The sequence below is a fragment of the Moesziomyces antarcticus genome, assembly GCF_000747765.1.
Source record: "Moesziomyces antarcticus DNA, scaffold: scaffold_v10017, strain JCM 10317, whole genome shotgun sequence".
Lineage (NCBI taxonomy): Eukaryota > Fungi > Basidiomycota > Ustilaginomycetes > Ustilaginales > Ustilaginaceae > Moesziomyces > Moesziomyces antarcticus.
This window is the reverse complement of record NW_014638993.1, coordinates 134,370-156,986: the sequence shown is the minus strand read 5'-3', so window position 1 is coordinate 156,986 and position 22,617 is coordinate 134,370. Positions and strand designations below refer to the sequence as shown.

Here is a 22,617-nt window from a genome sequence, read left to right as displayed (position 1 = left end):
ATCTCGACAGAGCCCAGAAAATCCGAATGGGCGGTATCGTGCGAGTGGAAGCCTTGCATTTTTGGGAGCTGTGACATCGGGCGAGTGAGGGCGGGTTGAGAATTTCCCGCAGAATGGAAGCTTTCCAGGCGAGCTGTTGGGATTTTTTGAAGCAAGCCTCAAGCGACTGCCGCCATCGTAGTCGCTACTACCGTCTTGCCTATTCCACACGGTCACCTTTACGCATCGCATCAGCTAGTCGTTCGAGGCTGGCTCGACCCGCGCGAGGATATCACCGCCATGAACGCACTCAAGACCTCGCTCTCCGCCATCACCAATGCCACCTTCAAGGGCAAGGCCAAGCAGGTGTCTCCTCTGCTTTCCTCGGCCGTTGCCGGGCGTAGCTTGAACACCTCCGCCAGCTCGTCGTCAGCCTCTGCAGCTGCAGCGGCGGCATCTTCGTCTGTATCTGGATCGGCACTTTCTGCAGAGTCGGCGGTAGCCTCCAACGAGCGCGCGCTGGCGCTTCTCAAGACGCAGCCCAACCACTACGCAGTAGCGTCCATCACGGGTCGAACGTACCTCGTCTCGAAAGGCGATCTGGTCACCGTGCCGCGTCTGAAGGATGTCCAGGTTGGAGACGTGCTTGTTCTCGACAAGGTGCACGAGATCGGATCGCGCGACTACACCTTGCGTGCACAGGACACGCTCAACACGCGTCGAATCTCGAGCGCCGTAGACCTGGCTTCCACCACCCCGGGCACCTTGAGGGGCGTTTCGCCCGCAGTGACCCCGCAGGCAAGACGTCTACTCACCCGTCTAGCCACACCCGAATCGCGCAGCCAGCTGCTCCCTCTCGCAGACACCTGGTCGTCCAGACTCATCCCCAACGGTCTCGCCCACATCGGCGCTAGCCTCCCACAATCGTCGGTCAAGATCACCGCCGTCGTCACAGAAAATACAAAGGGCGCTCTCGAAAAGATCCTCAAGAAGAAACGCAGAAAGGGCTACAAAAAGACGGTGCAGCACAAACAACCCTACACCCGAATCCGCATCGAAGACATCCAAATCCAACCCAACTAGCCTCTTCATCACATCATGTACTTTATTTCATTCCCATCTCACGGCGCTTCAATTAGTCATTGACCACGGATTGGTGGTCGCATGTCATTAGGATCGTCATGTACTGCTGCCGCGAGAGCGTGTGACTAGTGTACAAGGCGTGCGGTTTTAGGACTGCGATGAAAAGCTCGATTGCGAGTCGGACGTGTGCATGGCCGCTGCCTTGGCCGCCGCCTTTCTGCGCGCGTATGCCGCGACCTGTGCGCCGAGATCAAAGGGGCTCTCCTGGCCCGGTGCAGTGAGACCAGCCGAGGCCTTGGGCGTCGACTTGCGCGACGTCGAGTCCCAGCCCGCCGAGGGAGACGCGAGTGCCAGTGCGGCGCCGGCCTCGTCCTCGGGCACCGACTCGAGTGCCGTGGGCTCAAACGAGAACTCGCCCGAGCCGCGCGGCTCGTCGTCGTCCATCTCAAACGAGTTGGACGCCGCGCTCTGCACCGACGGACTGCGCGCTTCGAGCGTCTGCAAAGCACGCGCGCGCGCCAGGTCTAGCGACGACAGCGACCGCCGCGGCATCGCACCCTCCGCATAGCTGTGCGACGCCTCAAACACGCCTTCCTTGCCCGCGCTGCCCAGGTCGAGCGGCGAGCCCAAAGCCAGCGCCTGCAGCCCGTTGACCCCCTCGTGTGCGGCAGCCTCGTTGGTGGCGATGCCTGCCTGGCTGAAGGTGTCGCCTGGAGCGATGGGCGATAGCACCGAGTGGTGGCGTTGGTCACGCATCGCCCGGCGCGTATGGATCACATCGCTCAGCTCGGACATCATGCTCGACGGGTCCAGCGTGTGTCGGTGAGCCGCCTTGTCCGCCGCCTGCTTCTCCTCTCGTTGCCGCCGCGCAAGCTCGATGCGCTCTGCCCGGCTCGCCTTGCCATCCGCCCCACCGAGACCAGAGAGCCCAGCCATGCCCGCGATACTCTCAAACACCTGCTCCAGCCCGGGCGGCGGCAGCGAATTGGGCGACGTCGAGCGCAGCAGAAGCTCGGCGAGATCGCCATCATCCTCATCGTCGCTGCCGTCTTGCTGGTGCAGCAGCGCCGACTCGCCCTCATCCTGCCTGCTCGTCTCCGCCTGGCCCGGCGTGGTGGCTGCATCCTCATCCGCCTCGAGCGGCGACTGCAGATCGCGCGCGCCCCGGAAGCTCGCCAGTTCGGATTCGACTTCGCTGCCCAGATGCGGACTCGGCGATCGCCGCTTCTCCTTGTGCAGGAGCTTGATGCTCGCCTCCCACTCGGCGGACAGGCCGAGCAGATCGTCGCGCATCGACTCCATCGTCCGCTCGAGCTGGACGATGCGCGTGCGATCGTCGGTCTGCGTTGCATGCTCTGGCGATCGGGAAGGCCCATCGCCCACGCCGTGCAGACCAGGCGGCACACTGACGCTGATGTCTTCGGCGCACACGCGGATCTTGGCCTGCAGAGAGCGCAGCGAAAGCATCATTGCGTGCAGCCGATCCTCGAGCCCCGGATGTCCGACGATTGAAGGCACGCCTGTTTCTGCTCCGGGCACCGTCAAACCGCCGTTTCGAGACTCGGGCCTGTCCGTGCTTGCAGGAGGAGCGGAGCCACGGCGTTTCTCGCCGAACAGCTCGCCTCCCATTTCTTTCGCCACGGCGTCCTTGACGTCTTGTTCCTTGGCAGACAGCAGAGCCGACGGGCCAGAAATGACCGCCCTAGCAGCCGTCCAGTACTCGTCCAGCGGCAGACTGGCGCCATTGGGCAGCACCACGTCGTCTGCCGTCCTCAGAGGCAGTGCGAGCAAGTGGCAGAGCCAGCGTCGACGCGCCCTGTGCATGTGCTCGAACTTTGCCTTGATGCTGAGCAGTGACAAGGGATCGAGAGGCTCCGCGCGCGATACACCTGCAGCGGCTGGATCCACGTGCGCAAAGATCGAGTTGGGCCCGAGGATAGAGCTGCGCTTGGTGGCTCTCGATTGCGGGCTCGTGGCAGCCGAATAGGTCTGCAGCGACGAATGTGGCGGCGTAAAGACCGACGAGACCATGGACGAGTTGCGCAGCATGGGCGAGATGGATCCGGTCGCGGCGGACGAGTTGGAGATGTAGCTGAGGCGTTTTGCCGCCGCCGACTCGTTGGGTCCCGAAGGCGCCGACGACTTGTCCGAAACATAGTTGAGACGGGGAGAGCGGTACGCGTTGGCTGCGCCCGAGTCCGAGACGAGACTGCTGCGGCGAGAGAGGGAAGAGATGGTGCGGGGCGGGCGGTCGAGAACCGATCCGGCGTCCGACACGAGAGAGAGCCTCTTGTGGCTCGACGGCCCGACCTGGGGGCTGAAGTCGGAGCGCCAGGATGCGTCGGAAGCGTTGTTGGCATCCGCCGAGCGGATGTTGCTGCCAAAGTTGCGGGGTGTGGTTGCGACCCAAGTCTTGCGATCGGCATCGAGATTAGCAAAGCCGTCGGAGAGGGCCGACGTGTCGGCCACGGACCAAGCCTGCGACACGTCGGCTTCGTTCGAGTCATCGAGCGGAGCGGCGTCGAGGGCATACAGCTCGTGGAGGCTAGCCACCTCTTCGGGATCGGCAAGCTCCTGCAAGGGCAAGAGTGACGACGCGCAAGCGGCGGCGGTCTCGTCCAAGGCGGCAACGATGTTCTTGCGCAGCTCGACAAGCCTCTGCGGAGGTGGAAGATCAGCCGCCACCGAAGCGACGGTGCTCTGCTCTGCGAGCAGCTTCTGCGTCATGTCGGGATCGGCGAGTTCGCCCAAGACGGCCGGCGATGCGCGACCGGAAGAGCGATCGAAGGGCGAAGCACGACCGCTGGACAGAGTGAGCGACAGAGGTCGCTGCGTGTGTCGCTTGATGGTAGGAGCGCTCGATCGCCCTCCCGAGAGGGTTCTGGACAGCTTGCCGGTGGCAGGCAGGGTGGGTGCCGCCAAGACGCGGCGCTGCCGGGATGGAGAAGCGAGATCCGACCATGCGACTGCCGAACCAGCGGCGGCTTCGATTCTCGAGATGGGTGGCAGCGGATGGGTAAGCTTGTATCCGCGCGAGACGATTTCGACCTCCTGGATGGCGCTGATGGCCTTGTTGATGGAAAGGTCGAAGTGCTGTGCCGCGCGAATCAGCCTTTTGACGTCGGCGAGGACGGAGCGTTGCAGCGCCACCTTCTCCGAGGCACGGAAAGCGGTCGAGGTATTGAGACTACGGAGCGAGGAGGTAGACGCCACTGCAAGCGGGCTCGCGCTGTGGGAAAGGGTGAAGTGCAGCGTATCATCCATGATGCTGTGGCCAAGGAAGAGCACAAAGCTCCAAGTGAGGCAGGTGATGGTCAGGACGGTGGAGAGCCACAAGGTCCACGAGCCGCTAATGGGCGGGAGCAGCATCAAGGCCGAGATGCAAGCGGCGTTACGGGCTGCGCGACCTTGCGCATCGAGGCGGGGGAGTCTCGTCTCGGGTGTGGTTGTGGACGTTGCTGGTGGCCAGGCGAGCGATGCAGAGGCGTTGTCTGGCTCGACGAAGCATGCTTTGCGGATGGGCGAGGCACTGGCGCGACCGCCTCGGACGCGCTCGTGCAAGACGGCATCTTGAGCGCCGGCGTCGGGCGTCGAGGTGCGCGTTTGGAGAGGTGAGGCCGAGTCGTAGAACGATATGGACAAGCTCGGAGTGAGCAGGAACGACGAGCAGATGGCGTATTTGAACTTTTCGGCAAAGCTCGCGCCGCCGTCGTCGTGGGCGCTGCTGGTGCTTTTGCGTTCGCTGATGGCTGGGATGGATGCTGCCGGCTGTTTTGGGTTGGACTGAAAGTTGGAGAGTGTGTGCTGCGAAGTCGTCAAGCTCACGACCTTCCTTGTTGCGAGCAACACCAATGGGAGCAGGACCGTGTGGATGAGATCGCGGAGTGCGGTGGTGATCTGCATCAGCGAGTCTTGGGATGGCGCTGTGCTGGATTGTGATTGTGTGGTCGGTCGGCCGCCGCCATTCCTCAGCTCTGCGACGTCGGACGGAGATATTGACTTGGAATGATCATCGCGCTGAGTGTTGCCGTTGGGGACACGATCGGATCTTGCCGCCAGTGGGTGTGCTTGTGACTTGGCAGAGGCGGAACCCGAGCTCGCCTCTTGGTAGTCTTCCGATGCCGATGAAGGTATTGGGGGAGTGGACGCCTCGTCGAGTTCTGGTGCCTCGGCCTGCTGGAGGTACTGATCCAGCGGCGATCCTCCGAAGATGACGACTTCTGCCATGACTGAGCGGCGCGCCCTGCCCTTGTCGAGGCGTTGTCGGCAGTTGCGATACGTTGGTGCCTCGGCGATTCCGTGACTCGCGCCCGCGCGAATACGTGGCAGTGCCGGCTGGTGGTGGTGGTGGTGATGACGGTGAGACTCGGACGGCGTGGTTGCGGACCTTCCGACTCGCTTTTGGACTCGGGTCCCTCCGATGCGGCGACTATATTCCAGATAACGTGACGGGAAGAGGGCGCTCGGAGCGGGGCGGTGGGTGATGGTAGCAAGCAGCAGCGTCGGAAGCGGTGCGAATCGCAGGTCAGCATGAATTTGGCGGTCGCGAGGAAATTAGAGCACACTCTCGGCAGCCGAACGAGTATTCTCCGCTCGGTGGAGCTCTCACGCCTCAGCTTAGCGCGTCTGCCTCTTGGAAGTGGCTTGCTTCCGTGGGCTCAAAAGAGACGTGTGCACTGCACTGTTGGTGGGAGTGGGGAGGGGGGGGCGAAGCGGACCATTGCATCCTTGCAGCGCTTTCTGAACCGGGCCGCGGTACAGCTTCCGAAGCGGAGAGTTGCAGCAGACTGCACGCTGCTGGCGGTGAAATAGCTCGTGCTTTGAGTCGAGTTGAGTCGTGTCGATTCGAGGCAGGAGTTGGATTGCCGAGCGGCAGATCCACCTCTTGCAGGCTGGGCGATCTTCACGGGCTTGCGACATGTGTCTTCTGTGTGTCGCTTTGGGGCTTGGCTCTTGAGCAGCTGGCAGCCCCTGAATGGCGGCTGCGACCCCAACTCGCTTAAGACCAACACGCGTCTGGGCGGCGCGTCGGTGGGCGTAAGAGAGTCGTGCGCTGGGCCGCCAATCTGAGCGTGAACCCTCGAAGCTGGGGTGCGTGTCTCAGTGGCTGGCCCGCATGCCACCTTTTGGCCACTTTGTTTCGAGCAGGCTCGCAGAACGCTTCACCCAACCGACCTTGACTGCTCGCAGATCTTCTCAATCCCTTTCGACAAAGCATGTTATGCAAGTCAACAGTCCATTTAAAATTATGCTCGGCTCCAGCTTATCGCGCTCCGGCTTGCACGGCAACAGACAGCTAGAACGGAGGACGATGCTTTTTCGTGCCTTATTTAGCACGCCTTTTATCCTTTTTTTTTTTTTGTGGCTTCTGCTTCCGAGCGCCGCAAACACACCGACGCCCTCTTGCACAAGCGGCTAACAGGATCAAAAGAAGGTCGAGTTGAGACCCTTTCCAACGTGTCGGCTTCACCTCAAAGACGTTGATTGCGAAGAGTAGACAGCAAGTCCCGGGACCAAGAAGAACAAAAATAAAAAGAGCAAAAAGAAGCGTCCGGACAGCCGGAATCGAACCGGCGACCTATGGTGCTTTTCCGTTAATACCGGATTAGGGTTTCCAATTACAAACCATCGCTACTTCCAACTGAGCTATGTCCGGTAGAGTGGTCGGAGGGAGAAAGCATGCGTACATAAAAGCTAGCACTGCTTGGTTCGATACGCCTGGATCTTGCCTACAGCTTAGCTCCGAGGGTCATGCAGCGTCGACCGACTTGTCGCCAATCTGTGATTCTCTCCAAGCCTATCTACAAGCCTGGTCGCAGTCTGAGGGCCGAGCTGGACTTGTGAATGGAGGAAGGCACGCGCGACACGGCGGATGTCCGTGGTGCTGAAAGCCGTGTCGCCGGCTTCGATGCGGGAAGGCGAAGAAACGCCACGCGTCCAAGGCCGGCTTCCCCCAAAACGCCATCCCGAGTCCAAACGCCACCGCCACTTTGCATGCTGGAAGCCGGCCTCGCTTTGCACCAAGTCAAGATCGTTGCTAAGTTACCTTGGGGCTTCGACTCCAAGGGGAATTCATTGCGTCGACAATGAGTGACTTCGGGATGCCTGTGCGATGGAACGCCCGCGGGGAGGCATCCCAGAGGGAGGCACATTCGCTTGGATCGGACACGGGTCCAAAAGGAATTCCATCAAAGAAACGAGGACTGACCTCGCATAGAGAGAGAGAGGCTCATGGGGGCGAGATGGGCAACAGCTAAGTTACAGGAGAGGACGAGAGTGGCAGGCTCTGGACTTTGCTAGGCGGCGCCCACCTCGGACGTGCGCTGTGCAGCATGCATGCACGAATGCGCGGCTGCATCTTTGGCAGCTTCATCGGTACAGGCAAGCCAGCCATGAAGCTGGACACTGATCGACACTTTGCTCTCCGCCGGATCTTTAGAGCTTGACCGAAACATTCACAGCCAAAAAGTCCCACTCTTGGGCTCTTGACAGCCCGGCTTTGGCGAGTGCTGGCAAAAGCTTAGCTGTCAGAGGGATATGAGAGAGACAGAGAGACCAGACCAGACCCGACCCTACTGCCTCCCGGCTGAACCGCAACGTGGCACTGCCACTGGGCACCTGACGCCTCTTGCCTTCCGCTGGGATCAACGCGAGGAACCACCGTCTCACTGTCGGATCCACCAGGGCATCCCGACAGATTCAAGCTTCAAGACGGTCGAGGCCGAGACTAATGCCAGCGTTTACCGAGCCTCGTCCAATGCAGCGCGGACTGCAGAGGCAGCAGCCGCTAGCAGCAGCCAGCATGACCAGCAGCAACTTAGCAGCAGCAGCAGCAGCACCTCCCCGACCCACGGAGGATGCAGCTAAGATGCTTTGAATTCCAAAAGGCTCTTTTTTTGGGCGAATTGGAGGAGGGTTGAATTCAAAATCGTTCATTTTGGATTTCCGCGACTGAAAAGGTGCCCGCCGAGGTTGAGCCGTCGTCGGTCGCTCCTTCGGAGCGTAAGTTACTGTAGCAGCACGGTCGGAGCGGTGCCGACTGGAGAGCATAGCATCGGCCTGCATTCGGCCGCTACGGTGGGGCTGAAGATAGCTTCTTCGGTCGGAAGCATCGATGAGCAGCAGCGACAAAGCCAGCCAGGCAGGCAGGCGGCAGAGAAGCGGCTAAGAGGAAAGCAAAGCCTACGGAATCAGGCAGGCGCTGGAGGCGAAATTGCGAATCGCTGCAATTTGCTGGATCGGATTGGATTGGACTGCGCCCACCCAGCCTCGGGTCGCACGCACGCACACCGCAGCGCGAGACGCACTTGAGCCACACTCTCCAAGGCGGAGACGCGCACCCACGCAGAGGCACACGCGCGCCCGACCGGCGACACGCATGCACCTCATCCACGCACGCACGCCCTCTGTGTTTTCGCTCTCCAGATCCAGCAGGCCTGCACTGAATGGATGCATCTTCGCGTCGTGCTTGGTTGCGGTTGCCTAGTTTGGCTGCCTTTTTGCCGTCGCCGTCGCCTTTGGCTGTGCCTTCTGATTCCCGCCCTCGCAAGCTGGCTCCTCTGCAGATCCCTCTCGCCGCACGGATTTCCGTGGTGGGCTCGCGCGCGCTCTCTTTCTTTCTCTCTCTCTCTCTCGCACTTCGCACCTTGACCGCCCTGCCTGTTTGACATCGCCATCGCGGCTGCTTGTCCGGCCTCTTCCTCCTCCTCTGGTTGGTCTCGCAGCGTCCGTCCGTCTCGTCGTCCGAGCCAGTCGCCCGCCCATCGTCCGCTCCCTCTCCAACCACCATCTCTCGGTCGCCCCCTCTCTGAACATTCGCACGCACCCCTCCGGCTCCGTTGGATCTCGACTCGTCAAGGAATTCTAGCCCGCGTAATCAACCACTTGGCATCACTGCGCCATCAGCCGCCCGCCGCCGCCCGAGCTGGCCCCCTCGCACCGCATCGCACATACACGCCGCTTCCGTGGTCTTCTGGCCTCGCGCTACCCGCCTTCTACAAAGAGCGGAGCTGCCAGTCGCACATTGCCGCTTCTTCTCAACTTCGGTCGTCTTCGCGCTCTTGCTTGCTCGCGTGGTTGGTGCGCTCCAGTCGATAAAGTCAAGCAGCTCCTCCCGTCAGCTGGCGATCCGATCGCGCGCTCGCTTGACCTAGAGCTCCGCACACCTGCTCTCTGCCTGCAGCCTTCAGGCTGAGCATCGGCTGGCCCCCCTGCAACCCGCCGTCCCCTCGCACACGACCATGTCAGAAAAGACGGCCTTTCTCTCGCCATCCATGTCTCCCTCGTCCTCCTCCTCAGGCGGCAATCCGCCGCCACCCTACGGCTTCCACCACCTCCCGCACTCGCCAACAGGCTCACGCACACCAAGCCGTCCAGGCTCCCCACCACACGGCGGCAGCGTCCCCTCCCCCGGCGGCGTACCGGGCACCTTTGTCCTCAACCTCGGCAAGTTTGGCGGCTTCTTCATCATCCGCATACCTCCCTCCGTACAGAAGGTACTCGGCGTCGTGCTGCGCAAATGGAAGACGCTCGTCTTCGTCACGCTCGTCGGCGCGCTCGCCGCCTTCGGCCTCTTCGGCGCCATGTCCACAGAGTGGCGCGAGATGACCTACTACCGCGTCGACCCTTACCCCGTCGTCCCAGCCGGCGGCCACAAGTCCGGCGCATCCTCCTCCAGCCCCTTCCATCCCCCCTCATCACGTCCCATCACCCCGCCCAAGTTCGGCGCCTGTCTCGGCCCCAAGGGCGTACCCATCCCGCGCGCGCCGCTCGAGGTCTACGACACGCCCGACACGCATCCCGTCCCCCTCGTCGGCAGCTACGAGGCCGCCGGCATGGACTTTGGCAAGTGCATGACCTACCGCTCGCGCTACGCCATGTACTCGGACCAGGCGCTCAACATCACCTATCGCAAGGACATGTCGGAGCTCGAGTCGTACTTTGCAAAGGCCGAGGACTACGACGACGACCCGGACAACGTCAAGCCTCTCAAGCAGAAGCCCAAGGCCTCGTCTGCCGCCAACTCCACCGCAACCGGCACCGGCACCGGCACCGCCGCCGCCGCCGAAGCTTCCGCCACCCAGCGCGAGAAGGTCGACCCGCTCTACGGCCCACGCAAGCCCGAGGGCATGAGCGAGGGCGAGTGGGAGGGACGTCTGCGCGACCGACTGTGGCGCGCCAACGTGCTCAGCGAAGAACTCGGCCCATCGAGCTACCCGGACTGGCGTGCGCTCATGGACGCCTGCTACCAGAAGAGGCTGCACGACCGTGGCATGGCCGGCGGCGTGGACCACTTTGACCCGCACAACCTGCCCACCAGCGAGGAGCCGCACACGAGCGGCGGCCGCTCGCACGTCTTCACCACACCCGAGACCAAGCGCACGGCGATCGTCATGCGCTCCTACGAGGGCTACGCCTGGCGCGAGGACGACATCCTCAACATGCGCGCGCTCATCAGCGAGCTCTCGCTCAACAATCCCAACACGCCCTACGACGTGCGCATCCTGGTCGAGGTCAAGTCGCGCCACCTCGCCGTGTTCACCTCGGAGTGGGACCGCCTCAACGTGCTGCGCTCGAGCGTGCCGCGCGAGTTCTGGGGCCTCGTGGAGCTGTGGACCGAGGACGAGATGTGCGCGCTCTACCCGGGCCTGCCGGGCAAGTTCCTCAACAAGATGTTTGCGCAGACCTCGTACCGCTCGTGTCTGATGGCGCTGCAGAAGTTCTACCTGGACCACCAGGAGTACGACTTTATGTACAACTGGGAGATGGACGTGCGCTACATTGGCAACTACCTCGACTTTTTCGAGGGCATCGAGGAGTACTCGCGCAACGAGCCGCTCCACTCGGGCATGGACAAGTACGACACCTGGCTGGTGCGCAACGTGACGCTCTCCGAAAACAACTGGCGCGACAACACCAGCCTCACCGTCGGACGCGGGCAGGAGGCGGATCTGATCACGCTCGGCCCCATCTTTGATCCCAGAGGCTCCGGATGGTACTGGGAGTACGACGTGCAGAACTACCCACCGGGGCAGAACACGGACCGTCGCGCGTCGATCGGCACCAACATGCGCATGAGCCGCGGACTGCTCGAGGCGATGAACGTGGTGAACGCCGAGGCGAAGAAGTCGCTGCACTGCGAGGCGTGGCCGACGACGCTGGTGCTGCACTCGCAGCTGCCCATGTCGCACGAGCACTCGTTCTACCCCGAGGCGGGTTTTACGCACAATCTGCCGCTGCCGTTCAAGGGCGTGTTTGTGCCGCATCCGGTGTACTTCCGCCACGTGTGGGAGCCCGAGGTGCTGCACAACCGCATCAACCGACCGGACTTCTACAAGAAGATCAACGAAAAGGTGATGCGCGACTCGTCGTTCTACTACGACGGCAAGCACAGCAGGGAGGTCTACGTCGGCTGGAAGGAGAAGGAGAACGTGTGCCGTGCGCCGATGCTGCTGCACCCGATCAAGCGCGTCAACTGAGGCGGGCGTCGAGCCTTTGCATTCCCCTCTCTCTTTTCGTCTTCTCCTTGGCCGCCGAACCCGGCCCTCGTGCCCGCATTCCGATCCAAGCCATACCCACACGAGGGTCTTTTGACTGCATCTTGCCAAAGCAGCCGCACCTGCGCAGCCTCTTGCCACCGTGTAAAACATGATTCCGCTATTTGTGGCTCTACCCTCACCTCATCGTTTCCCCCAACCTTGCTGTTCGGGCTTGGTCTCCTGCTCTCGCCCAACACACGACGTGTAAATACTCTCCAACTGCAAAGAACATTCAAGATGACCAGGTGTGAATGATGGTCGCGAGAAGTGTCGCTTCCATCGTCGACGGTGAGGGCAAAAAACATACTGATGTTAGGTCTCTGCCGTTCGAGGTGGAGGTTGTTTGGTCCGCACGGGACACGAGAAATGCTGAGCTCCGCATCGGGGAGAATTGCATGCAAAGTGGCACCGGCGGACTGGCACACAACAATCTAACTTACTTGCAACTGCAGCAAAGGCTCAAAGATACGAACAGCAGACCACCGTGTGGGGATCGGTGATGAGCCGGTCAAGACAAGACAAGGCCGAAAGCAACAACGGCAGCGGGGTTGTGGGCGCTCGTTCAGTGTGCCTGTGTGCCTGGTTGGAGCGAGTGTGGAGAAAAGAGCGGCGCGTCGATTTTGGACGGCAATTCCGCTGCAAGTCTTTGAGCGGACTATGGCTCGTGCTTTTGTGTGTGTGTGTGTGTAAGAGAGTGTGTGGGTGTGGGTGTGCATGTGCATGAGATGGACGCTTCGCTGTTGCTCTCAACCTCCACCCTCCATCCATCAATCTGCGCTGCATCCCTCTCGCTGCCTCAGCCGCACGACGAGCCATGCTGCCAGTCGACTGAAGTCACAGCAAAGTCAAGCTCTTGCTCATCTTCCCTCTCCATCGCACCAAGCATCCACCCTGCCAGTTGTACGCTCGTCAAGATGGAGGATGCCTTGTCGCTCCAAAAGTCCAAGGCGCAGTGGCTCGCCGCTCTCGACGATGCCATCGATACCTTCCGCACCCTCGTCGCAGAGTCGGCCTCCAAGGCATGGAAGCCCGTCAGCCTCGGCGGAAGCACGCCCGCTACTCCGAATCTCGCCTCCACCTCGAGCTTCCCCATGACGCCTTCCCAAAGCGCTGCCTCGTCTGGCGCTACCAAAACACCCGCAGCTTCACGCAGCAAGAAGCGCGACTCGTCCTCCCTTCGCCATGTCGAGTCCATCGAAGACTTTGACTCGCATACCGACTCGCCCTCATCGGCTGCAGGTGCTTCCACCGCTTCGCCGGCGCCCCAAAAGCCCTCCGCTTCCGACCCGCAGCCCTTCCGCATCGGCCGATTCCGTCCAGACCAGGTGGCCGTCCATCGCAGAACCAGAAAGGGCCCCGACATCTACAGAGCTGTCTCCGAGGTCGCCTACGACGGCACCGCAGACCTTCATGCCTTCCGCTCCGTCCTCCAGACCGCCGAGACCCGCGCTTCTTGGGACCGCCTCGTCCAGTCGGCAGAGCTCGTCGAGCAGCTCGACCCCTTCACCCGCATCAACAAGGTCCACTATCGCCTAGGATGGCCTGCTAGCCCTCGCGACGCCATCGTCATCAACCGAACCCTCGCCGACGACGCCACCCTCATAGACATCTCCACCTCGCTGCCGCGCTCTCCCGACGCCCCTTCCTACCTGCGTCCCGCTCCACCCTGCGTCCGATCGCACGTACACCTCATGGCATGGTGCATCCAGATCCTTCCGCCAGAGCCTTCTACATCATCCTCCTCAACCACAAGGTCCAAGTCGACGTCGTCCTCCGCGCCCCTTCGCTCCTTGCCACGCATCAAGCTTTCGGTATTCTGGTCCTGGGACCTTCGAGGCGCATGGATGGGCATGCCCTCCGGCGGCCTCGGCATGCATCTGCCAGAGCTCATCAAGGCGCTCGCATTCCACGTTCAAGACTACAGCGACAAGATCCCCGCGCTCACCAACTATGGCAGCTGCGTCGAAGTGCTCACAAGCACCTTCGACCCTACCCGAGACACGCTCGCCACCGAGTACGCCGTCGTTGAGGAAGATGCAGCCGCACGCCAGGCTGAAGACCGCGCAGAAAAGGATCTCGACACCGTTCACCTTTTGCGCTCTCGTCGAAAGCTCCAAGCCACCGTCGAGTTCCTCCTTCCCTCCTCAGAAGGCTGGGATGTCAGGGTCCAAGCCAAAGGCCAGACATTATCGCCCACGGCAGATGCAGATGCTTCCGCCGAGGATGGCCCATTGTGGCGTGCAACAGCAGAGAGGGCATCGGGCTCCCGCTTCACTCTCCTCTCCATCCGCCACAAGACGCTCGACAGCCCCGATCAGTTAGCCAGAATTACCGTCAGGATCCAACGTGTGGCGGCAAGCACCGAGCTCCGACTCAACGATGCGCCCTTGAACATTGAGCATGTCGAGCCGCGCACCGCTGCAGCTTTGGCACAGCCTCTCCTCGAGGACACCGCGAGCATCTCGGAGATCAGCGTCGCCACCACCTCCACCGGCAGCGCCGCCTCTTTCAACGTCGGCACCGCTGCAAACGCCTCGCGCTCCGGAACGCCCAACCTCGGCTCGGCGCACCAGATCAACAATCAGATCCGCCGCAACTACATCTATTTCACAAGCCTGCTCCAGGAGCCAGAGGCAAAGTGGAAGCCCATCAGCGACATGAAGGGCGTCACCGTCACCCAGCTCGACTCGATCGACCCCACCCTCGTCGTCTACCGCGCAGAGGCCACCTTTGTGGGCGTTAGCGTGTGGGACCTCTTTTCCACCATCGGAAATGCAGGCGCGCGCGCCTACTGGGACAAGGCGCTCGACGACGCCGTGCTTCTCACCGACATCAACGAGCTCAGCTCGCTCTGGCACACAAAGACCAAGCCCAGCTGGCCCGTCAGCGCCCGCGACACCGTCGTGATCCAGACCGCCTACAAATCTCCCACCTCGGTCCACATCTTCTCCTTCTCCACCGACGATCGCGCACAGCTGCCCGCCATCCCGCCCGTCGAGTCCGGCACCATCCGCACCCAGATCGACCTGCGCGGCTGGTCCGTCGAGGCGCTCTCGCCCACCACCGTCCACGTCACCATGCTCGAGCAGTCGGACCCCAAGGGCTGGACCAGCAAGTCGGCCACGCCCGCCGCCATGGTCAGCGCCGTAGCCGGCGTGGGCGAATATGCCATCAAGTTCGGCAGCCCTCCCGTCCTGACGCGCCTGCTCGGCGCAAAGGCAAAGGTGTCGCGCTACGACCATGAGAAGGCCACCTTCCGCGTCGAGTACGCGTGCGATGTGCCCCTCGACGACGATCTCGGCGATGCGCCCAACGTCGAGTGCGAGATCCGGTGCGACGTCGAAACGTGGGCCACCTCGCTCGATCTGGTCGTCGACCCGCCGCCCATCTCCATCTCGTGCCTCCGAAGGCACAAGCTGTCCCAAGGCGGCGGCGGGCTCTGGCTCACCATCGAGCATGCCGTTGCGTCGCTCGAGGACGATTCGGCTCGCATCATCATCCGCCGCGGCACCTCGCGCGACAAGGGAGCCGTCCACGTGAACGGAGCAAGCATCAAGGTGGACGTCGACGAGCTCAACGATGAGCAGGTGCAGCAGCTTAGCCGCCAGAAGCGATCCAAACCGCAGCGTGTCCCTCTCGACCTGATCAATCCGGCGCGTAAACCGACCGAAGAGGCAGCAGCGGCCACGACCAAGACCGGCGGTGCAGATGCAAGCGCGGCCGGCAGCGGTGAGTCGGGCAAGGAACAAGGGGCTCGACAAAGCGCAGAAAATGGGACGGGCGAGCGCCGGCTCTCGGATAGCACATCCACGACCGCAGCGGCTGGTGTGGGTGCGAGCGCAGCCACCGAAGCAAAGAAGCGAGAGCGAGGCGACTCGACCAGCCAACCTGCCGCTGCGGTGCCGTTTTCGGACGAGACGCCGCGCCAGCCCATGACGTGTGCTCTGGACGTGCTCTTCCTGCTTCGTCGAATCCATGCGGAGCGCTCGCCCGACCCGGCGGGCACGCCTGCCGGATGGGCGCTGGTCACCGAGCGCAACGGCCTGTACGTGCGCAGGAAGCTCATGGAATCCATCTCGAGCACCGTGCTCGTGCAGCGCGGCGACAAGGTCGTCCAGGGCCTCTCTGCCGAGGATTTGCTCGACGTCGTCGCCAACCTGCGCAGCCGAAAGCAGTGGGACGACAAGATCGAATCCACCACCTTGCTCGAAAGCTATGGCGACGGTTCGTTCACGTCGTTCATCACGACCAAGGCGAGCTTTCCGTTCCGCGGCCGCGCGTTCCACCTGGCGAGTCTGACTGCGCGTGGCGCGCCGCCGTCGAGCAACGGTGCGACGAGCCCGGGCGAGGCGCCGCTGTCGAGCTCGGCATCGTCGTGGTCTGGGCCGGCCGTGTACTTCCATGCCTCGGCGTCGTTCCCGCAGCAGGACTTCGGATTCGCACCGGACCGCCTCAACCCCAACGGGCTGCCGTTCGGCAAGGTGCTCATCGACGGCTGGATTCTCGAGACGCTCGATCCGTACAGCTCGACGAGCTTCCAGATTCCATCGACGCGCTGCACGCACGTGGTGGCAGTCGACTATGCGGGCAGCCTGCCCGTCGCGGTCAACACCATGTGGAACGCCAACCTGCCACGCTCCGTGCTGCTGGTCGAGGACTATCTCAAGGCGCGCGGCTCGATCCCGTCGGTCAAGACGCCGCCGGCGTGCCTGCAGGTGCTCGGCGATGGTCGCGATGAGGACCAGGGCTTTGTGTGGTCGCTCAAGGATCCTCAGCGCAAGAATCTGCTCGTCTCGTCGAGCTTTGATCCGGCGACGCGCACGTATGTTGCGGTGAGCATGCACCGCCCCAGCGCCGCGTCTGCAGCCGAGGAGGTGCCGGGCCTGCTGCCTGCCGCGTCGATCGTGAGCAACGGCAAGCCGCGGCCGCCGCGGTCGTCGGACGCCTCGATGACCAAGGGCGTCGCCGAGAAGCTCACGCAGGCTATCAACGCCGCGCCGGGTACGCCGCTGCTCGGCTCGGCTGCACCACCGATCAACTCGAGTGCCGATCAGGACTCGAGCCTGTCGCGCGCCACGAGCATGCACTCGATCACGAGCGCGTCGGCGGCCAGTACGGCGTCGACCATCCGCCGCCGCCCGAGCTCCATCCACACCGACTCGCGCAACGCCAAGGACCTCATCCTCATGGAGGTCGAGATCGAGCTGCGCCACTACCACAAGGGATACGACGTGCAGTGCTTCTCCGAATTCGCGCCGCTTGACGCATCCGTCTCGGACTCGGCGACGGCTGCCTTGCCGAAGCAAGATCGGTCTGCTGCTGGTGGCGAGACGGCCACGTCGGTGCACGACAAAGCCGGCGTCAACGCGAGCCGAGGTGCAGAGGCAGGCAAGCCGAAGCCGCCGTTCTCGCTCAGGATGGCGCCCGAAAAGTCAAACGACCTGCCGGTGCAGCTCAAAGTGTACGACCTGCCACCGAGTGCCGTGCTGGCAGCGACGCTCGATCCGTCGGCGCGACCGCGCAAGCACCTGGTGCGCGTCACAGTCCCAACCACGTCGTTCCTCGACCCGGTCGAAGACCCGCTAACCGGCTCCAAGCCCCCGGACACGCCGGTGTGGTACACAAACCTGCTGGAGCGCGGCGCGGTGCTGCGGCTGATGGTGAAGCCGCTCAAAAGCGAGGGTGCGGAAGCCGACCCCGCCGGCGTGCCACGCGATGCCAACGGTACACTGGTCTTCGCCACGCCCGTGGGCAAAGTGGCGGTGCGCAGCGGCGACGTGAAGCTCGACATTGTGCATGTCAACCAGACCTCGGCGATGCTGCAGCGCGAGCAGATTGGCATCGAGCCCATGACGCAGCTCAAGCGGATCGCGCCGCCGCGCGCGCGCTCGGCGCGCAAATCGGGGCTCGAGGGTGCGGCCGCCACGATGGACGACGGACGGCTGCCCGAGGCGCTGCGTCGGCCAGTGGCACAGCGGACGGATCTGTTGCAGCCGCCCGCTGCGGTGCAGGCGGATGCGGGCAAGGACGATGCCAAGGGTGCCAAGAGTGCGACTGGTGTTGCCGACAAGGCCGCTCGGCCGGCAACGGGCGTGGAGAAGAGCGGCAAGGCCGGGTCGCTGGCGCCTTCGTCGGCGGCGGGATCGGCCAACGGCTCGGCTGCGGGGTCCGCGCCGCCTTCGCGCGCCGCGACGCCGTCGGCGCCCACGAGCGCCGGCGCGCAGATCATGAGCATGTTCGGGTCGTACCCCCTGTCGCGCCTGGGCACAGGTAGCGCGCTGGCGTCGTCGCTCACGTCGGTCTCGTCCGTAACAGCGCGTGGCAGCAGCGTAGCGTCATCGTCGTCGGCCAGAACCAACGCCGAGGCGCTTGCCGCCAGCGACCGCGCCAAGCACCCGCGCGCGGCAGACAAGGGCGACAAAGCCGCCACCGCACCTGACGCCGCCGGTGCTTCGCTCGACGAGCGGGGTAGTGCCGGTGAGGTTGTGGTCGAGGCAGCCGCAAGTGCGGGTAGCACCCTCGCGCAGGCGACCAAGGACGCCATTTCGGCCCTGGGCGGCGTATGGCGTTCCGAGGCGCAGTTTCGACTGTCGACACTCGTGCTGGTGGCGGTGGCGGCGTTTTTGGTCGGCTCGCTCATGCGCTCCATGCTGGCGCCCCTCGACTTTGTACTCGCCCCCACGGGGGTACCGCAGCCCGCGGCGGATGGCGACTTTACCCAGCTCGTGCGTAGTCTGCGTGCGGGTGAGAGCGGCAAGATCGATAGGCTCGTGGAGCAGCTAGGCAGCAGCGCGAAGGGTGGGGGTGGCGTGACGCAGATGCAGTGGACGCAGCTGCGGCGCCTCGTGCATGTGCCCGTGCCCGTGCTCGGGTGGGACATTGTACTTGCCGGCATACGTCGGCGTGGCTAGCTGAGACTCTCAATTGCAATGCAAGCCTTTTCCACACCGGACATTCGAATGCGCGGGTATCATTGAGATTTTCTCTGTGATGCGGGAGGTGTTGTGGGGGGTTAGGACCAAGTTTGGAGGTTGATCCACGGAGCAGCGTCGTTGTGGAAGGGTTTGGACACGTTTGCGTGGGCCTCGAATCGACCGATATGCACGACTGCAGTAGCGGCAGGTACAGCAAGGCTGTAGAGCGAGGTTGCGGTGTATGCTGTGAGTTTGGCAGCAGTGAGTGTGGCTACGGCTGTGATGGATGTGAGGAGGAGCGTGGCGAAGAGTTGTTCCCAGGGTCGCATGACGTTGAGCGCAAAGGTGGGGCTAACCACCATCCATACCCGCCACAGTTTATCTTGCCCTGGCATTGTTGCGACTTGAACGCGTGTGCGGTTTGCACGATGAGTTGCGGATGCAGACATTGTTGATAGCGTATCGACGATAGAGGGCAGTGCAGAAGGGGGTCTTGATATACCTCCGCACACCGTTCTTCCGGCGGAATGCACCGCCTACGATAACCCCGCGGTTCCTTGTCTTGACCCCTCCTGCGAACCGTACCTAAGCTCCGGAGCGGATTTGTCGACGTTCGAAAGCATACGCTAGAGACACACTTAGACTTCCCCAGGCTAGGGGTCGGTGTGCTAAAAGCATCGTCCGCTCTGGTACCGGCTAAATTACAAGCTCCACCCCACGCTTGCGTCCAACTCTCAATGTGTACCTCCTTTCAAGGTGGAGAGGAGTGCCGGCGGAAGCACGACATCGAGCTCGTGCACAGTCATACCTGCCTCAAGGTCGCGGCGTCGATACTTTGCCCCTAACCATGTCATTTCGGGCGCAGGACGTCATACTTCGTCACTGAACAGCTTTGATGGCTGTGCAACGATGCTCGCTTCTTATGGTCGATCATCGCACGGGATCTTTCACGCTCCGGATGCCATCCTTGGACGCCTTGACGGTGCGGACAGCGCTGAGCATGTTTGCGAGCCGACGTTCGCACGTGTTCCTGCTGATGCTCGCGCAAATTGCGCGGCCGTCGACTCGCCCAAGGACGGTCTCGGTACTTTTGCCACCTCGACCTCGTGACAGTCTGGAGAATTCGGATTTTGCATGGTATGATCCGGCGATGCCTGGCACGGATGAGCATGTGTGTGAATCGAACTCGCAAGTCCACATCAGACCCGGATGCACGCGCAGGAAGTTCTGCGACCCCACGAAGTCGCCTACACATCGCAGAGCTCAGCGTCGTCTGTCATCCTTACCATTCGGGTGCACAGCCTGGTCACCACTGCTCTTGCTTTCTACCTTTCATGACGACGGCTGGATCGCATGTGTGCTCAGACTCGTGCCGCATGTTACGAGGCAGACACCGCTTCGTCAAAGCCCAAGCATTGCGAATTGGGGCCTGGTGACAATGCAAGTTCCCGTTCAGGATGCTGCTCGATAGATTCGATGGGCTGCTCCCGAGCATGCGCACAAGACGAAGGGCTGTCCGATTTCTGCGAATTGACCCATGATGACACTTTGCTCTCGCTCAGGTTCGCCAAGAACCGCCAACTTTCGATGTTGAAAGACCACATACCGCGTCTCCTGACCAAGATCCCCCGCTTGGTCTGGCGCAAGACACTCTTGACACTCGAGAGACTGTGTTCGGCCCTCTGCCAGTATGTGCGTGCAGTCTCTCTTTTCTGCTAAAGGGGACTTTTGCTGCTCAGCATGGTGTGCGCATTGCAATGCTCCCATGTGCCGATGGAAGACTCTTCATCGCCCATGGCTGTCGATCAAAGCTGTCGAATTGGCAACGTGAGTCGAGCATCGTTGCAAGTGAGGCCTATACATGCGTGGGCGGCAGGGCGACACCCTGAACTGACTCGAGTATGCTTGTGCGTGAATCCTAGCGCAATACACTCGTCTAAGTCAAGAGGCTGCCTCCTACTGCAGGCCGTCCTTCCTCAATTGCCCTCACTCGTGCACTCTTTCAGCTCATCCAAAGCGCCAACTCTTGCTTGACCATCCCGGCAGCGCGCAGGCTGTCGCGCAAGAAGCAACCGCTTTGACCCTCGTGAGAACTGCCTGGATCTGCCTTGTGCTAGTCGTGACAGCTGTACACACGTCCAGCCTCCTCGTCTCATCTCGCACCCTTCACACAGCCACCACTTCGACCGCGCCCATCTCACGCGCCTCTTCCATGCTACACTACGCCGACAGCTTGTAGATCCCCGCGCAGAATGCCTCACAAGAATCGCCTTGATCTTCGTTGCTCGCACACATCACACTCCACACACACAGCTTCGACCTTATCCATGCATTGCCGCCTGCTGTGGCACTAGACCAATCCTGCAGCCTGGAGATTGTCGCGCAGAATACTATCCTTGACGCTAATCAGAATCGCCTTGATCTGCCTCGTACTCGTCGCGACGGTGGTATGCACATACAACCTCCTCTTCCCCGCCCCCTTATCATCCTCGGCTCTCCTGAGCTGATCCCTAAACTTGGCTCTAAACCACCTCCAGACGGCTTCGAAGTCGTCATCCCCTTGATACTCCGGCCAGAAGCTACACAAGCTCCTGCCTTGGCGCAACTTTTTCTCGAGCAGATCGATCTTGTTCAGAAACAAGATCACGCTCGCCCCCCTCAGCAGCGGATGCGTTACGACCTGGGTGAACAACGCAAAGGTATCTGCGAGGCGATTTGTCGAAGGGTCTTCGATGAGCGGTTGGTCGAAGGCCGAGAGTGGGGCGAGGAAGATGATCGACTGGACGTCATCTAGAAAAGGGACCCAGGCGGCGCGTTGGCTTCGGCTGCCGCCTACGTCAAAGATCCGGTAGGTGAGTGAGCGGTCTATGCGGAAGATATCCTCGGTTACGCCGAGCGTACGCACGCGCGAGTGCAGGATATCCTCGTCTGAAGGCGAGTACCCCGGAGCCACAATACGCGCATATGCTTCGAGAAAGTACGACGTGGCCGCTTCCGATTGCGCATCGAGGAATACTCCGCGCTTGCGCAGGGCTCGACAGCGCACGTCGTCGTCCCACAGCGCCATCACATCGGCCTGAATCGACCGCAGCAGCACCAGCGCATCGCCCTCGTCGTCGTCTGCCTCCTCGTCGCGACGTGATCGTTCCTGCACCGAACTTCGACCGGCTGCTGGGAGCGAGAGCGAGCGACGCGCATAGGTAAACAGGCGTTCCTGCCATCCCGGCCGCAGCAGCAGCAGACTCTTGTCGCCCACCTTTGTGCGTCTTGTCGTCCCAGGTACGCCCGAGTGCACCTTTGAACCCGGGTCGTTCACAGGCGCTTCTTCGCCAAACGCGCCCAATTGGCTGCGTAGCTCCGACTCGAGCTGCATGACTTTTGGCAGATGACGCTCCCAGGCCGTGTTGGACGGGCTGAATGCTCTTGCTGATGCGCCCTCTACCGCAGACCCTGTTGCAGACGAAGGGCTGACTGCACGCATGCTGTGTGGAGAGGCAGGGGATGCGGGCGATTCGAGGCGGGCCAGCTCGAGCGACTTGCGTTCGGCACGCTCGTGGTGGTATCGCTCGAGCGTCTGCAGGAGCACACGCACACTGGCGGTGAGGTTAAGCACGACGATGCTCGTCCATCCCTTGCGTTCGCGCTCATGCGCCTCTGGGTCGTACAGCAGACGCATCTGCTTGAGCACAGTCGTCTTTCCCGCACCCGCCTGACCGAGCAACACCATCTTGTACACACGACCCTTTTTGCCGGCCTCCAAACTGGTAGAGGTGCTGCAGGAATCGGGGTGTTTGAGCAGCTTGTCGATTTGGTCGGATCGTAGTTTGGCCTGCTTTTCCTGGTGCCGCCTCACCTGGCGCTGCGCCTGGGTCTCGTTGGAAGCCGGTAGGAGGGCGAGTGAGAGGGGATCGCGGTCGATAGGGGCCATGTTGCGAGACTGCTTGCGTCGGATGTCCCGACTCGATACCGGCGACATTTCTCGCCTCGAGAAACTCGACCAGATGGCGTGCAGCGTGCTCGACTTTATATGGACGACTGATCAAGGAACGGACTTGATCAGACTTGTGAAGAACGCTAGATGAAGAAGGCGGCTGTGAGTGTTG

The 22,617-nt window shown here is 62.1% G+C and overlaps 7 protein-coding genes and 1 non-coding gene across 8 annotated transcripts; 4 read left to right on the top strand and 4 right to left on the bottom strand.

Moving 5' to 3' along the window:
* Positions 1-279: 279 nt before the first annotated feature.
* On the top strand, positions 280-1,062 carry PAN0_017d5451 (uncharacterized protein; the record flags this gene model as incomplete). The annotated part of the gene is made up of 1 exon (XM_014799026.1): positions 280-1,062. The coding sequence occupies one exon, from the start codon at positions 280-282 to the stop codon at positions 1,060-1,062; it is 783 nt and encodes a 260-aa protein (XP_014654512.1).
* A 147-nt stretch (positions 1,063-1,209) lies between these two features.
* Positions 1,210-5,289, bottom strand: PAN0_017c5450 (uncharacterized protein; the record flags this gene model as incomplete). The annotated part of the gene is made up of 1 exon (XM_014799025.1): positions 1,210-5,289. The coding sequence occupies one exon, from the start codon at positions 5,287-5,289 to the stop codon at positions 1,210-1,212; it is 4,080 nt and encodes a 1,359-aa protein (XP_014654511.1).
* A 1,323-nt stretch (positions 5,290-6,612) lies between these two features.
* PAN0_t017c0002 lies at positions 6,613-6,718 on the bottom strand. Its single transcript has 2 exons — positions 6,681-6,718; positions 6,613-6,648 (listed from the first exon to the last, which is right to left on the bottom strand). It is a non-coding gene; the product is annotated as a tRNA-Tyr (tRNA).
* An 881-nt stretch (positions 6,719-7,599) lies between these two features.
* On the top strand, positions 7,600-7,929 carry PAN0_017d5449 (uncharacterized protein; the record flags this gene model as incomplete). The annotated part of the gene is made up of 1 exon (XM_014799024.1): positions 7,600-7,929. One exon carries the CDS (start codon positions 7,600-7,602, stop codon positions 7,927-7,929), a length of 330 nt encoding a protein of 109 aa, XP_014654510.1.
* A 1,406-nt stretch (positions 7,930-9,335) lies between these two features.
* On the top strand, positions 9,336-11,540 carry PAN0_017d5448 (uncharacterized protein; the record flags this gene model as incomplete). The annotated part of the gene is made up of 1 exon (XM_014799023.1): positions 9,336-11,540. One exon carries the CDS (start codon positions 9,336-9,338, stop codon positions 11,538-11,540), a length of 2,205 nt encoding a protein of 734 aa, XP_014654509.1.
* Positions 11,541-12,514: 974 nt separating this feature from the next.
* PAN0_017d5447 (uncharacterized protein) lies at positions 12,515-18,511 on the top strand (the record flags this gene model as incomplete). The annotated part of the gene is made up of 1 exon (XM_014799022.1): positions 12,515-18,511. One exon carries the CDS (start codon positions 12,515-12,517, stop codon positions 18,509-18,511), a length of 5,997 nt encoding a protein of 1,998 aa, XP_014654508.1.
* A 101-nt stretch (positions 18,512-18,612) lies between these two features.
* Positions 18,613-18,909, bottom strand: PAN0_017c5446 (uncharacterized protein; the record flags this gene model as incomplete). The annotated part of the gene is made up of 1 exon (XM_014799021.1): positions 18,613-18,909. The coding sequence occupies one exon, from the start codon at positions 18,907-18,909 to the stop codon at positions 18,613-18,615; it is 297 nt and encodes a 98-aa protein (XP_014654507.1).
* A 1,955-nt stretch (positions 18,910-20,864) lies between these two features.
* On the bottom strand, positions 20,865-22,442 carry PAN0_017c5445 (GBA4.USTMA Guanine nucleotide-binding protein alpha-4 subunit; the record flags this gene model as incomplete). The annotated part of the gene is made up of 1 exon (XM_014799020.1): positions 20,865-22,442. The coding sequence occupies one exon, from the start codon at positions 22,440-22,442 to the stop codon at positions 20,865-20,867; it is 1,578 nt and encodes a 525-aa protein (XP_014654506.1).
* Positions 22,443-22,617: the final 175 nt, after the last annotated feature.